This window comes from Oryctolagus cuniculus, chromosome 8, assembly GCF_051225735.1.
Source record: "Oryctolagus cuniculus isolate XC-2025 breed Fujian yellow rabbit chromosome 8, ASM5122573v1, whole genome shotgun sequence".
Taxonomy (NCBI): Eukaryota; Metazoa; Chordata; class Mammalia; order Lagomorpha; family Leporidae; genus Oryctolagus; species Oryctolagus cuniculus.
In genome coordinates this window covers 119,093,765-119,109,666 of record NC_142874.1, presented here as the reverse complement: position 1 = coordinate 119,109,666, position 15,902 = coordinate 119,093,765, and the positions used below count along the sequence as shown (strand labels likewise).

The 15,902-nt window shown below is 40.4% G+C and overlaps 1 protein-coding gene across 5 annotated transcripts in view; it reads right to left on the bottom strand.

Moving 5' to 3' along the window:
* Positions 1–15,902, bottom strand: part of CCDC158 (coiled-coil domain containing 158) — an 89,458-nt gene that overhangs the window by 51,101 nt on the left and 22,455 nt on the right. For 3 of the 5 annotated variants that reach the window (XM_051819665.3, XM_051819664.3, XM_051819666.3), the window contains 6 exons: positions 12,278–12,420; positions 8,206–8,423; positions 4,677–4,786; positions 4,240–4,567; positions 3,087–3,163; positions 182–292 (listed from right to left, as the gene is read on the bottom strand). In XM_051819665.3, coding sequence (XP_051675625.3) covers positions 182–292; positions 3,087–3,163; positions 4,240–4,567; positions 4,677–4,786; positions 8,206–8,423; positions 12,278–12,347 — 914 coding nt within the window. In that variant the 5' untranslated portion in view covers positions 12,348–12,420. Of the gene's footprint in view, positions 1–181; positions 293–3,086; positions 3,164–4,239; positions 4,568–4,676; positions 4,787–5,276; positions 5,363–8,205; positions 8,424–12,277; positions 12,421–15,902 lie in introns of those variants that run through there. The other 2 variants (XM_089303210.1, XM_089303211.1) reach the window with 2 other exon arrangements.

Here is a 15,902-nt window from a genome sequence, read left to right as displayed (position 1 = left end):
TATATGTTTAGTAGTAATTTTTCTATTCGTTATAGTGTTACCACAATTACAGAATTGTGCAAATTGTTACAGAATCAATTACTAAGCGATTTCTAAAAGATATTAGAATCGGAAACTAATTAAATAATATCTAAGATGAAGGTAAATGACTATCAATTTCAAACCACCAGGACACACATACTGAATGATTTCCAGTTGACTTTGGATACTATTGGCTTGGCTTCGAGCACTGCTAGCTTTCTCGGTAAGCCCTGTTATTTCAACTTCATGTTCACTTATTAACTGCTCAATCCTACAAAAAAGAATACAGTGATCATTATTTGATACAGAAGGTATTACATGACTAAGAATTATTTTTAAAAAGTAATTGTTTTCAACATTCTCAAATTTAGTATTTTGCTTTGGCTTTATATAAGCTATTTGTTTTATAACAAGCGTCTATAACAAATCCAGAATCCTTTATCTAAATCCTTTAGACAGCTAGGTTTTAGAATTCAGAATTTAAAAATCTTTACAAGAATTATATATTATATAATATATAATATAAAATGTATATATTATATATTATATATAAATAATATATATTATATATGACAATATATATGACAATATTATATATTATTGTCATGCTCATATATTATATTATAATGTTATATATTATAATATATAATATATGATATTATATATTATATTATAATTATATATTATATGACACATCCACTGAATCTAGGGAAATACCCTATAAACTAAGCATATTGGAAATGCAACAATAAGCTTATAAATATTCCCACTAAACCATAAAGACTATAAAAAGCTTTACATTAGCTTTTGCCAGCAATTAAGTGACAAACACTCTCCCACTAACCCTACTTTAGGTGGCCCTCTTAGCCTTCTTTTCTACTAGGCCTTCACCTTAACCCACCATTCTGTGGTCAGCCCCAGCCCAGTCCAGTCTTACCAAGAATCCTGCCAAGTCAATTTAGCTACAATCTTCCCACCCTTGATATCTGCCAAATTCAACACTATGATATTTAAGACCTTAATCTGCCTTTAGCAAGAATCCCCCTGTGAGGAGGCAGATGAACTAATAGGCAGTTAGGTCGGTCCTGGTCAGAATAAGGAAAAGGGGAAATCTCCTTAAGAGGGAGCAAAATGCTTGCTTCTCCCCAAAAGTTACCTTTAGCAAGACGAAGGTGCCAAATTCCATGCTTGAGCTTCCAGTTTTATCACAAGAATAGCAAGGAAGTAGTGGTTCTTACCCTTCTGAGTTTGGGTTTATCAAAACAGAAAGGAGAAGTTGCCAATCATACCTTTCTGATGACTTTTTGTTTTATCACAAGCAAGCTAGACAGGATACACAGGATTACAAATCCAGCCTTTTGATGGGTTTTGTCCCCACCCTCTGACTGACTGTTATCTGCTGTTTTGTTTTTTTCCCCAAAAATTGTGCTTAAAAGACTCCACTTCCACCAGCACCTGGGGTCTGCCTCTCTTGGAGCCTCTCTCCTGGCTGCTGCAACAGGAGGTTTCTGACAAATAAATCTTGCTTTGCTCACGACCTTGTCTGTGTGGAAATTCTTCTTTCACATGAGGCAAGAAACAAGATCCCCTTTCTTCACTGCCCTTAAGACCCTACCCTTGAAGTCTCAGTAATTTTCCATCCACTGATTCCTCAAGCCCTGACTTGACTAAAAGTTTCCATTTGTCTTTAGCACATTGGGAGCTGAGCTTAATATCTCCTCTATCATAACTCAATGGCTAGAGTCTTGAATAAAGTCTTCATTACCACTTTAACAAGTGTCATAAAATTTTTCTATTTTAAAAATTTGTTTAATAAAGATTATTTATTTATTCAAAAGGCCGAGTTACAGAGAGGCGCTGTGGCTCACTAGGCTAATCCTCCACCTTGTGGCGCCGGCACACCGGGTTCTAATCCCGGTCGGGTCGCCGGATTCTGTCCCGGTTGCCCCTCTTCCAGGCCAGCTCTCTGCTGTGGCCAGGGAGTGCAGTGGAGGATGGCCCAAGTGCTTGGGCCCTGCACCCCATGGGAGACCAGGAGAAGTACCTGGCTCCTACCATTGTATCAGCACGGTGCGCCGGCCGCAGCGTGCCGGCTGCAGCGGCCATTGGAGGGTGAACCAACGGCAAAGGAAGACCTTTCTCTCTGTCTCTCTCTCTTACTGTCCACTCTGCCTGTCAAAAAAAAAAAAAAAAAAAAAAAAAAAAAGCCATGTTACAGAGAGGCAGAGACAGAGAGAGAGAGAGAGGTCTTCCTATCTGCTGGTTCACTCCCCAAATGGCTGTAATGGTCGGAGATGGGCTGGTCTGAAGCCAGGAGTCAGGAGCTTTTTCTGGGTCTCCCTCATGGGTGCAGGGGCCCAAGCACTTGGGCCATCTTCTACTACTTTCCCACACCATAGCAGAGAGCTGGATTGGAAGTGGAGCAGCCGGGACTCGAACAGGTGCCCATATGGGATGCTGGCACTGCAGGTGGAGGCTTTATCTACTATGCCACAGCACGAGCCCCCAATTTTTTTCTTTAACAGATGAGTTTGTTGTGAAGAGATGAAAAAAACTGTTTCAAAACTTTTTAGATTTTGGAATTGTGGATGAGAGACAACAAATAACATATATGACTTTTTATACCTCAGTCAAAAACCTATTGTTATAGTTTAAACACAATTTGGCTCCGCAAACTCATGCAATGTTTAAACCCCAAAGTCTCATGTTAATGTTTAAAAGATTAATGCTAATGATCAATGGATTAAGGGCGGAGACTTAATCTAATAATGGCAGCCAGGAAGTGGGCCCAGGGGGAAGTCTTTAGGTCATGGGGTAGCAGGCTTGCCCTTGGAAAGTAGTTCTCAAAAGAGAGTTGGTCATATTAGACAGCGCTGCCTGTGTCTGCTTCCTGGCTCACTACACGATTCATACTTCTGCATGCATTCTGCCCTCATCAGATGCCAGACTAACGGGGTCATCCAATCTTAGAATGAGAGCCTCCAAAACTGTAAGCCAAAATGAACCTATCTTTCTTAGAAGTTCCTCTCAGGTATTCCAGTTACAGTGATGGCTGCAACACTCACCTATCTTGATGCTGTTGAAGAAGTAGTTCTATTTTGCTCTGCGATTCAGATTTCAGTGCTTCAAGTTGATCTTCTACCTGGTTTTTAAAGAGACATGATTTACACACTAGGAAATCTAAAGCTTAGAGATTTTCAACTAAAGAGACGATTTGGAGAGATGCAAATAGACACAATACAATCAAATACATTCTATGAGTATGTCTTCTTGGATCTTTTACTTTGAGCATACACTCAATGAAGCTACACAGGTGAATCAAACTAGTTCTTATTAGGAGAGATTATATAAATAACTTCTGTTATTTCAGAGAACAAAAATGAGATCTTGGCTTACTTTTAAGAACTTTAAAATTATATCCTTAACGGTAATCTTAATTCATTTTGAAGCATTTAATTATTTGAGACAGGAAGTTGGGGGGCCAGAGGGAGAGAAGAGAGAGAGGCAGAGGGAGAGGTTAGAAGGGGGAGAATGGGCTGGCGCCGCGGCTCACTAGGCTAATCCTCCGCCTTGCGGCGCCGGCACACCGGGTTCTAGTCCCAGTCGGGGCGCCGGATTCTGTCCTGGTTGCCCCTCTTCCAGGCCAGCCCTCTGCTGTGGCCAGGGAGTGCAGTGGAGGATGGCCCAGGTGCTTGGGCCCTGCACCCCATGGGAGACCAGGAAAAGCACCTGGCTTCTGGCTCCTGCCATTGGATCAGCGCGGTGCGCCGGCCGCGGCGGCCATTGGAGGGTGAACCAACGGCAAAGGAAGACCTTTCTCTCTGTCTCTCTCACTGTCCACTCTGCCTGTCAAAAAAAATAAATAAAAAAAAAATAAAAGAAGGGGGAGAATGGAATGGGGGGAGAAAAAGGGAGGTGGAGGGAGAAAGGAAGAGATGCATGCACACAACAGCTGGGACAAAGCTAGGATCTGGGAACTCAATCCAGGTCTCCCATGGGAGTGACAGGAACCCAGATAATTGAACCATCATCCAACTACTTGAGCGATCATCACTGCCTCCCAGGGTCTACATTAGCAGGAAGATGGAATCAGGAGCTGGAGCTAGGAATTGAACCCCAACAGTGTGATGTGGGACACAAGCATCCTAACCAGGCTAAATATCTACCATTCTTAAATGCATTTTAATATAAAATTAAAGTTGTGTTCTCACCACTTACTGGAAATATCCTCCCTTTAAGATAAGAAATCTCTGTGTCTAATTCTCTTAGAATTTTACTAATAGCTGAGCCCAAGCTGCGGAAGTGCATAGTAGACATGCTGTCGTGTTCACATATTTTCTTGCCTGAGGCTTCTTCAAAGTCAACTAGGATGGATCGGATTTCTTGAAGCACTCCTTCATGACTAAGCATCATTTTTCTCAGCTGCTCTATCTGTGTGTTGCTGTCTTTCAGCATGTCCTCCTTAAGGCATTTGGCAGCTTCAAGCTCATGAACTGTATTTTGAAGCTGATTTCTTAAATCCTCCTGGGACTGACTCTCCCTTCGTCTATGAAATAAGTGAAAGAAAAGAAATAATAGTGATAAAACTCATACTCATACAGTAGTTTTACTACAGATTGTAAAATTTTCAAATAATTTCAGTAACAAATGCCAACCTGATGTCAGCCATGGCATCTCTCTCCATTTGCATCTCCTGAAGTTTTGTTTGTAAGTCAATGACCGACTGTCTTAAGTAATACTTTTGTTTGTCATGTAGTTCATTGCTCTTCAAAAAAAAAAAAAAAAAAAAAAAAAAAAGAGCCATGCAAATTAATCTTCATTAGAAGAACACATTTCCTTATAGACAACAAATTCCTAAAGACTGTGTTATTAATTTATTTTTATGTGTACAGCATTTCCTTCTCCCACAGCTGCAATGCTAATCATTCCTTACCTAGATTACTGAAATATTGTAACCAGTCTCCTTGTCTCAAACCTGGTTCCTATTTTAATCCATTTCTCTATTTTACAACAAATCTAAAATAAATCTGTCCTCTGGCTCAAAATGAAAATGGGAGCAAGTTTTGCTCCTTAAAATAGGAGAACTGGCTGAAATTTTGTATACAAAAATCTCAACCCACACCTCTTATACACATAAACTGCTTGGCAACAGACACTATCACCTAAAAATCAAAGTGTTCTACTACAGAGAAATTTACAGTGATTTCTAAAATCAGGCAGTGAGGGATTGCCCAGCATAATAATTGATGCCTTACCTAATCATACCAAAGAAAATCAAGTTCTGCTCATGAACAGAGAGTTTGACATCAGCTTTTCTATTGTCTCATCCTTGAGTATGAACAGAAAAACAAAAATCACTGAACCTGGAAGAAGATTCTAAAACAAAAAAAACAGGCTAAGATTAAACAAGTAAACACCTAGAAAAAAGATCCAGAGGAAACACAGACAGAAAATACAAGGAATGGAAGAACACTTCCCAAAAGTTGCAGTTGCAGGAAATTCCAGATGCTCAGCCATAAAACACTAACAGGGTGCACTGCCCAAGAAGTGAGCAGAGCAGAAGAGATCTTGGAAATTAAAAATATGGTTGCCAACTAAAAAGTTTAATTCAGTAGAAATGCTGAAGTCAAGAAAGTCTTCCAAAAGTAGAAAAAGCAGACAAAAATTTAAAAGTACAGGTAAGAGGTTTAGAGATTCAACATAGGAAACAGAAATATATGACTAGTATACACTTAATAAAGAGAAAACAGAGGAAGGAAACTGCTGCAGCAAAGAACACAACTGCATTTCTCAAAGAAAAAGATACAAACCTACAAGCCAAAGGGTCTACTGAGTCCCCAGCACAGTGAATGAAAAAACAAAAATCCATACTTAAGTATGTTATGGTGAATTTTAGTGATACACAGATGACTTTATAAAGATGAAATTTAATTAAGTAAAACTATGTCATCTACAAAGAAATGATGATCAGACAGACATCTATTCTCAGTGGCAATACTGAATCCAAGGACAGAATATATTCAAGAGATTAAGAGAAAATGATTTTGCACCTTACTCAGGCAAATTATCAATGAAGTATGACTGCAAAATAAAGTAATTCTTGCACAAGCAAAAATTCATAAGATGTATCTACAACACACTCTTCTTAAGTTACTAAGCATATGTTTTGACTAAATGAAGACATAGATAGAGAAAAAAGAAAACAGTGAAACTGTAAATCCAAACAAGAAAGCAATGACAGGAGTCTCAGGGAAACAGTTGCAGTTAAGAGAAAATAATCTAGACCATGCAAAAGGTCAGAAGATACCTGGAAAGTCCGACATTAAAGGAGGACTTGATAGAAAACCCATTATACACACACACACACACACACACATGCTTTAAAATAAGGATATGATAAAGGTAAATAGTATAAGGAAAAAGAAAGGCATTTAGCAACCATAGGAAAAATAAAGACTTATACAAGAAAGGAAAAGTCATATGTTATTATTGGACTCTGCAGTTGATAACATACAAGGGTACTTTCAAAAGTTCAAGGAAAATAAAACTAAAAAGTTTATTTTGTTGCAAGAAATTTTAAATTCACATATACTAGTTCTACAATATGCATTTCCATGAATGTTTTACAAACATTGTATATACTGATTTCAAAAGTTTTTGCACCAAAATAAACATCATTTAATCCCATTTTACCATGGTCTTCGAAGTACCCTCATATATGTAGTTACTATACAGTAACTCCCTTTAATTTCTCCCCTGCAGTCCAAGTGAATGACCATAGTAATATGAATTTAGAATGGCAAAAGTGAAAATGCAAACAGATTTCAGAAGTGTGTACGTGGCATTAATGGATGGAGTGATAAAGTAGACGTCAGGACAGACAGAAGTATCAAGAATGAACCAAGTTTCTGCCTTGTGCAATGACATAAAGGTGGCACCACATTTAGCTAGAGAAAACACACAGTAAAGCAGGTTTGGGAGAAGGAACACATAACCAGCTGGAAACGTTTGAGTTTAGAGAGCCCGAAGAACATTCTGAGTGGAAACCCCAAGCAATACCTGGGTACACTAACTGGCATAGAGCTCAGATAAGAGGTCTGTACTAGAAACATAAATTATATTGGCATCTAATTGGCAACAGAAGCCATGTGAATCTCTACGACTTCCTATGGAGGGTCTGAATGGAACAAGAGACTGAATAAGAATGAACTTGAGGAAATCTATGTGTTCCATGAAGTCTGTGGGAAAAGAGCTCTTCAAGAACAGCCCAAACAAACCTAATTCTCAGCCCTTAATAAATTTGCAGGGTTTTCCTCTAAAAGCGCTTACAAAATCTGAGGCGGAAGACAACGTATATAATACGATGATGTACTGTTACGGTGGATATGCACAAATAGCAATGTCTGGGTAGGGAACACATCTAATTCTGCCTACAGAAAAGGCTTCTGAGAAGGAAATCCCTGAGGTGAGTCTCAATGCATAGGAAGTTTGCCAGGTACTCAGGGCAGAAAAGAGGGAATGGCTGGGAAAAGACATGAAGGTCTACATTAGCATAGTGTGTCCAGGGAAGAGCAAGTAGACTGACATTGCTGGAATAGAACGCAGGTTTGGAGAACAGGGAGCAGATGAGGCTAAGTGTACTGGGGACAGGTGAGATATTGAGGAGCTTTGTATATGATGCTAAGAAGTTTGAATTTTACACAGTAGACTACTGGGACCCAATATGCAGTTGTAAAGCTAGCTTTAGTCTACATAAAGTTCACTTGAAATATTTGCAAACAGCCATCATGTATACACATTTACCCAAAAACCTACCCTACACCCTGTTCTCTAAAAAGAAATCAGGCATCATGATAGCAGGGCAGCAGGCCTGAAACAATTAATTATACCTGCAGATGAACATCACTAATTGTAACATTTGAGCTATTCAAATTTCATTACAGTTATATCATGAAATCAAAGCACTATGAATAATTACTAACAAGAAGAAAACACATCTGTAGACTTTTCATCAGCTCAGTTCTAAATACTGAAATAGGAGGTACATATCAAATTAATAAATTTAACCAATATATTGTTAATTTTTTCTTCCAGGAAGTTTATTCTGTTCTAAGGCAATGACCCTCACCATCATGCCCCCAAAATGAAATGGCAGTAGGTCCTTTAGGGAAAAATGCAACTCACTTCATTTAATTTTCTCTGTAAATCTTTGACTTGATGTGAATATTCTTCCAAAACACGTTCAATGTGGTCCTTTCCAGGATAAGGAATGACTTTTCTATGAGAATCAAGTTCCGCTTCATATTTAGGGAAAAATGGAATTTGTGTCAAAGTCCCAGGTGAAGATGTGTTTTCAATTATTGTACCACGAAGAGAAGACACAAAAAATGGACTTGAAGGACCTAAATATTAAAGAATTCATTAATTAACATATTCCTAAAATAATTTTGTGATAAATATTATGCTAGGTGATTTTGTTATTGAATCCTAAAGGAGCTCAAGATCTTGTGGGAGAAAAAAGGCAAGTGAAGGATAGTAAGAGCTCGGACAGAGATGAACACAAGGTACAGGCTGAAAAAACTGCTCAGCAAAAAACATGCTACCTTTTCATCCCAAAGGAAGGATGACTCAAAGTCAGACTTAAGAGTCCAGAGGAAGGGCTGGTGTTGTGGCACAGGGGGTTAAGCTGCAGCTTGCAAGACCAGCATCCCACATCAGAGTGCTAGTTTGAATCCCAGCTACTCCACTTCTAATACATCTTTCTGCTAATGCGCCTGGGAAGCAAGAGATGGTGGTCCAAGTGCCTGGGCGCCTGCTAGCCATGTGGGAGACCTGACTGGAGTTCCCAGCTCCTGGCTTCAGCCTGACCCAGTTCTAGCTGTTGCAGCCATTTATGGAGTGAATTCTTTCTCTCCCTCTTTCTCTGTTGCTCTGTCTTTCAAATAAATAAATAGTCCAGAAAAAAAAAAAAATGAGGGGAGGAAGTCCAGAGAACAGAAGCAAGAACTATGGAGAATTACTCCTGGGCTTTGAGTCCTAATCAAGGAATAGCCTACTTATGCCCACTGGATTTCAGCATTGCATTGCTCAGGTTAAGCCCTTTTTGACCAGGGATGGTGATGGTGGTTGTCCTGTTCCTGTCCTACAATTGTATGATGGGTGTCACAAATCTTCAGAATAAGAGGGACTCTGCTCAAGGAACCATACTTCAATAATTACAGTGAAAGCCTTCAACCACAAATGAACCTAATTTATATGGAGTAGTTCTGGCCTTGAGCTAATGCTGTAATGGGACCAGGCTCTTGGGAGCCTTCTTGGGAGAGAGTAGGTGTCATGTATGTGAGAGAAATTTAAATAATTTGTGACAAGAGAGCACCTGGTGGTTTTAAAATATGTCTAAAATGTTTTTAATATTCTTTCCTTTAAGTGGTAGAGGTTAATTCACCTCCTCCTGGTAAGAAAGAAAAAATAAAACTTTATGTATAGGTATACATATGTGTGTGCATGTGTGTGTGTGTGTGTGTGTAGTATTTTTGATAAATCCTGAAAAAAGAATGAAGGGCTGGCGCTGTGGCATAGCAGGTGAGGCCACCACCTGCAGTACCAGCATCCCATATGGGCACTGGCTCGTCTGCTGGCTGCTCCACTTCCAATCCATCTCTCTGCTATGGCCTGGGAAAGCAGTAGAAGACGGCCTGGTTCCTTGGACCCCTGAACCCATGTGGGAGACCTGGAGGAAGCTCCTGGCTCCTGGCTTTGGATCCACTCAGCTCCGACCGTTCTGGCCATTTGGGGAGTAAACTAGCAGATGCAAGACCTCCTTCCTTTCTCTCTCTCTCTCTCTCTCTGCCTCTGTGTTTCTGTAAGTATGCCTTTCAAATAAATAAATAAATCTTTAAAAAAAGAAGAAACTCATGAAAACAGCTATCAATGGGGTACAGGCATAAGTGGAAATAGTGGAAAAGATATGGATGGGGCAAGACTATTAAACACATTGTGCTATTAAAGCTTTTACTTTTGGGTCACATAAGTGTTATATATAAGGAAAAAGTTAAAATGAAACAAAATTGAATATTAACAAAAATAAAATACCTGGGCGCAGTTCCAAGATGGCAGAGTAGGGAAGGAGCTAACTATTCTAGTCCAGAAGATGGTTTAAAAAATGTGGAGAGAGTGTAGTCTCAGGAAGAGTTAGGGATAAAATGGCAGAAGAAACTCTACTGAAATTAGAGGGACACTGTGGACCAACACGGAGGGCATGGACACCCACAACTCAGGACTCCAGCAGCCGAAAGCATTGAAAAGTGAGTACCTTGCTAGGCAGGCATCCCATATGGGTGCCAGTTCGGTCCCAGCTGCTCCACTTCTGATCCAGCTCCCTGTTGTGGTCTGGGAAAGCAGTAGAAGATGCCCAAGTGCTTGGGCCCCTGCACTGGTGTGGGAGACCTGGAAGAAGCTCCTGGCTTTGGATTGGCTCAGCTCTGGCCGTTGCAGCCATTTGGGTAGTGAACAATTGAGTATCAACAGAGGATGGAGGATCTCTCTCTCTCTGTCTCTCACTTTCGCTGTCTGTAACTCTACCTCTCAAATAAATAAAAAAATATTTTTAAAAATACCTGAACAGTAAACTGACAACTTAGTCTCACAGAGAAAATACATAGTTCCTTCAAATAACTTGAGAACACTATACCTGACTATATGGTCTTAGTGAACATTACTTTGTGGGGAAGTTGTTAATAATGGTAGTGCTGGTATACAATTAAGAAACTATTTCATGTGTATTACAGAAGAGAGAAAATGGATAACTATTGATGTTTTTGGAAATTAGGATTTTCATTGCAGGGTAGATAAATATGGACTGGGGAGGATGAGGAAGAACACTATAGTACTGGATTTGAATTTGAGTTATCAGTATGAACCTATGAGAAAAAGATCTACTTGCTTGCTAGCTTTTGCCACTAAAGGATCATAGCCACAGTGGCCCAGGAAAAACATGCACAAAGGATTCTGGCTTCTAAATGCAATTCCCTCCTAAAAGGAACCAGGGCTTCTTAGCAAAATGGTTGATGTTAGGTCTGTTGGAATAGGCAAAGTTTGGGGTGAACCTGGAGCTTTTCTGATGTGCCAAAAAACAATGAAGTGAGGGTCATATCTTTAAAATAGACACAGGAGCCAACTTACAGGGGGTAGCCAAATTCAACACAATTGAGTATCAACAGTAATGACAGCAGTGTATTACATCACTTCGAATTAACAACAATCAGTGATAATAAAGAATGCTTGCTGCCCAGAACTCCACTAAGGTCTCCCACGTGGGTAGCAGGTGCCCAAGCACTTGGGCCATCCTCTGCTGCTTTCCCAGGTGCATTAGCAGGGAGCTGTACCAGAAGCTGAGCAGTCTGGGCTCTGATACGGGATGCTGCTGTTGCAGGATTAACTTGCTGGGCCATTTCACAAGCACCGCTTCAGGGAAGTTTTGCAATGGGAAGCGCTGGGAAGAACAGAAGGCAGGAGGACAGAAGAAGCCAAGGCCCTGCTTCCCCTCACTCTACCTGAATGGGCTCTGGCAGCACCTTCCAGGCAGCTTTCCTGCATGCAAGCTCCTGCTTCTCTGCCTCATGCAGCTCCCCTTCTCATTGTCTTACCAGCCCAAAGGCAATCACAGCTTCCTATAGGTGTCAATTCTGGGTTGTCTCAGCCCCTTAGGTTGCACAGTTCTCACACCCAAGTAACCAATTCCCTGTATTAAAAGCCACCTATTTATTCCAGCTGTGTCCATTTCCCTGACTAATTTGAATCAAAAGCAATGGGTGCCTGAACCAAAGCAGTGGTGATGGGAATGGAGAGGGGAAAATGTATTAGAGTATAAGGAGCAGAACTAGGAGTCTCACTGGATGTGGGAGCAGGTGAGAGAAAAGGAGTAAAAATGATGAAGAATCTGACACTGGGTGGACTAGGAAACACAAGAGAAGACCTTAGGAAACATAGTGGGATGTGCTGAGGTTGACATGCCTCAACACAGAAACAATTTAAGCTAAAGAGATAATGTAAACATATACTAAGACACAGACATGCTCATTGAAGACTAAACACTTTCCTCTTCAAGAACAATAAACAATACGGTAGACACACAAAGGCATGTTCTGCGCAGTTAAAAACAAAACATCCTGAAGAACAGCAGCTTGAATGAGTACTATGAAGAGTGCTTAATTCTAATTTCTTCTCTACTGATTTAATAAAGGCTACATGTACATACCTCCGTTGGATGTGATGCCACTACTTGATAAAAGATCTTCATTATTTGACTCACAAGCTTTCTGTTCCATGTTAACTACTGATACCTCTTCTGAAGAGATCTTGAGATATGGATGCCTCCTTGTTTGGTTCTTCAGTTCTTGTCTATGAAAAACAGGGATTTAATCTTTAGTACTATATGAAAAATATCCACAGGAAAAAAAACTGACTTTGTTAACAGCTGAAACTCAGTAATAATTTTTCCCTTAGAACAGCAACTGCAAAGAAATATTTTATTATTATGTAGATCAGTAAGCAAAAGAATCTTACTGTGGAAAATGGATTTTAATAGCTAAGGGAATTATTAAAAATAACCTGAAAGTAAAAAATAAACACTTTAATTATTTTGGTAATTAGTGCACTGCTTTGGGGCAGAGGCTTTCTCTTTTTGAGTGTCCCATAAAGTTGCATTGTCAAATAATGGAAGATAATGTCTCCTTAATAAAAGCCAGAAATCATCAAATTGGAATTCATTAATGAAAGCTGAAAAACTTCTTTAATATCAAGTGTAATCACAATTTTATTTAAAATTTTTGTTGCTTATTTACATTTTAAAGGCAGGGAGAAAGAGACACATACACACAGAGACAGAAACAGAGAAAGATCTTCCCTCTGCTGGTCCACTTTCCAAATGCCCTGCAACACCTAGAGGTGGGCCAGGCTAAAGCCAAGAGCCAAGAATTTAACCCAGGTCTCTCATGTGGGTAGCAGAACCCAACTGCTTGAGCCATCATCTACTGCCTTCCAGGAGGTGACCTGGCAGGAAGCTGCAGTGAGGAACAGAGCTGAAGTGAGGAAGCGGAAAGGGAAGTGAAACAGGAAGTGAGGAAGTGACCAGGAAGCTGAAGTGAGGAACAGAACCAAAGAACGCCGTGCAGGTCTCTTAACTGCTACTCCAAACGCCTGTTCCAGTTGTTACAACTTCAGATTAGGTCAAGAAGAGAGTTCTTGCTTTGGTAAACAATGGAGGTGGCCTGATTCCAAATCTCTCCTTCATCCTTCCAAAACAACAATGACATCAACAAGGAGGACAAATAACACCACACACACTCCATGCATCACTAGAAGACAGAGAAAACCACGTCCTTCAAATTATCTCTGAGAAACTGGCATTTTTTTTTTTACCCGAAAGAGCTCCTACATCCCACTGACTACCACTGCAAGCCTGAGCTGAGGAGTATGGGAGAGGAGGGGCTGAAAAGACTGAAAAAGATCAGAGGTGAGAAGACTGAGAGAAAATACGGGCAATTTTACCACCGATACATGGGCCGACAGGAGCCAAAATACTGTGCGGCTTTGGAACCTTAGCATCCATGGCCTTGACTAAGGGTATGGAGGGCCTGAAGAAGTGGCAGCTGTAGAGCGGCAGTGTTTCTTGGGGGAACCAACTATTGAGAAAAGAGGGGGACTTCCCTGAGACTTGGCAGTAAAAGGGAAAAGAGAAAGTGAGAGGAAAGTTAAGAAAACAGCAAAACCACAAAACAGAAGCAAGATACACCCTCTGCCCTGCATGCCTCCCATCCAGCATCACCACCACCCAATAAAAGAAGCCACGTGGAAGAACCATGTCCACAAGAGGAACTGGAATACATAAAACCAGACCATATCCATACAAGATTACTGCAAAATAGAAAATGCAGATCAAAGTTTTTCTGATCAGAAGTGCCCTTTCCCAGAAGAACAAACACTAACTCAAAGAAAAATGGACAAAATATTCTACACTGAATGAAATATTCTCAAATAAGCTTTGAGAGATATGAATCAGAAATGTAAAAATCTAAGAACAGAAATGGACAAGAAACCAAATGGGAAGAAATGAAATCAGAGTTGACTACATTACGGAAGTCAAAAATTACATCAGAAATTTATAAAGTACAAAGGAATGATATATTGTGAAGAGAAATTCACAACGGCATTGAAAAAGAATCAGGAAAACCGGAGTCAGAGCTGTGGCTCAATGGGTTAAGCTGCCACTTGCAACACTGGCATCCCATATGAGCACCGGCAAGTCCAAGATGCCCCACTTCTGATCCAGCTCCCTGCTAATGTGCCTGTGAAAGCAGCAGAGGATGGCCCAAGTGCTTGGGCCCTGCCACCCACATGGGAGACCTGGATGGAGTTCCACGTATCTAGCTTCAGTCTGGACTAGCCCTGGCCATTACAGCCATTTGGAGAATGAACCAGTGGATGGAAGATCTCTCTGTCTCTCCCTCTATCTTTCAAATAAATAAAAAAAATCTTTAAAAAAAATGAAGATTATGCCTGTGCTGTGGCTCACTTGGCTAATCCTCCACCTGCAGTGATGGCACCATGGGTTGTAGTCCCGGTTGGGGTGCTGGATTCTGTCCTGGTTGCTCCTCTTCCAGTCCAGCTCTCTGCTGTCGCCCGGGAGGGCAGCGGAGGATGGCCCAAGTGCTTGGGTCCCTGCACCCACATGGGGGACCGGGAGGAAGTACCTGACTCCTGGCTTCGGATTGGTGCAGCGCTGGCCGTAGCGGCCATTAGGGGAGTGAACCAACAGAAGGAAGACCTTTCTCTGTCTCTCTCTCACTGTCTATAACTCTCTCTCTGTCTCTGTCTCTCTCTCTCACTGTCTAACTCTGCCTGGCCAAAAAAAAAAAAAAGAGAGAAAAATCCTCAGGGATCCAGGCAAAAAAGTTGAAACGGATCAGCATAAAAAACAGACCGGCATTATTCAAAAACAATATTCAAAGCTAGGCAACATTTTAAAAGAAATATACAGAAAGTACAAACCAAGGATATCACATCCATCCAAGATCTCCTTCTAAAGGTTCAAGGCCACAGTCATACAGCTTTCTACAAGTCGGAACACTGCACCCCCAGGCCCCTCTGAGGAGGTCTACTGGAGAGGATGAACTTCACCCAATCAATAGATGACCAGGAAATGTGGCCAGGGGTCAACAACTGGTGAAACTTTCAATTTTTATGTAGTTTTAAATTTCTTCTAAATAAAGTTTGGGGGAAAAAATGTAAAGACAAACATTAAAATAGATGATTAGGGTAAACTTCAAGGGCTGATGGTGAACCTTTCACCATTCAGTTGTAGAGCTGAGACCAAAATAAGGCTGGGACCACAACCCCGGAAAACAACATATAAATAAATACTATCATAGTGACAAAGGAGGACAAATGAAACCAAAAATGGGAGGATGGCTAGATTGGGAGGTGGGGGGATAAGTAGAAGACCACCAAATAGCTTTACAAAGGAAGTCAGTAGTAATCAAAGAACACAGTTTATGGAAGAAAAATGGAGTTTACAAGAGCATTGGAAAAGATATTAATACAAAAATAGCCACTACAGTAAAAATAACAAATCTTCTTAAGTGACAGAAACAAATTTTGAAAAGAAAGAAGTAACACCAAATAAATTCAGCAACTATAACATAATATATAAAGTAGTTACACTAAAAGATAATACACTAATGTGAAAATAATGTGATAGAATTTAGACCAAACACAACAGCATATTGATAGACATTAAGGGACTCACCTTACCTACTGAAAGAAAAGGGTTTTCAAATTGGCTTATTAAGAAAAAAAAATTCTCTATGCTGTGTACAACAGGT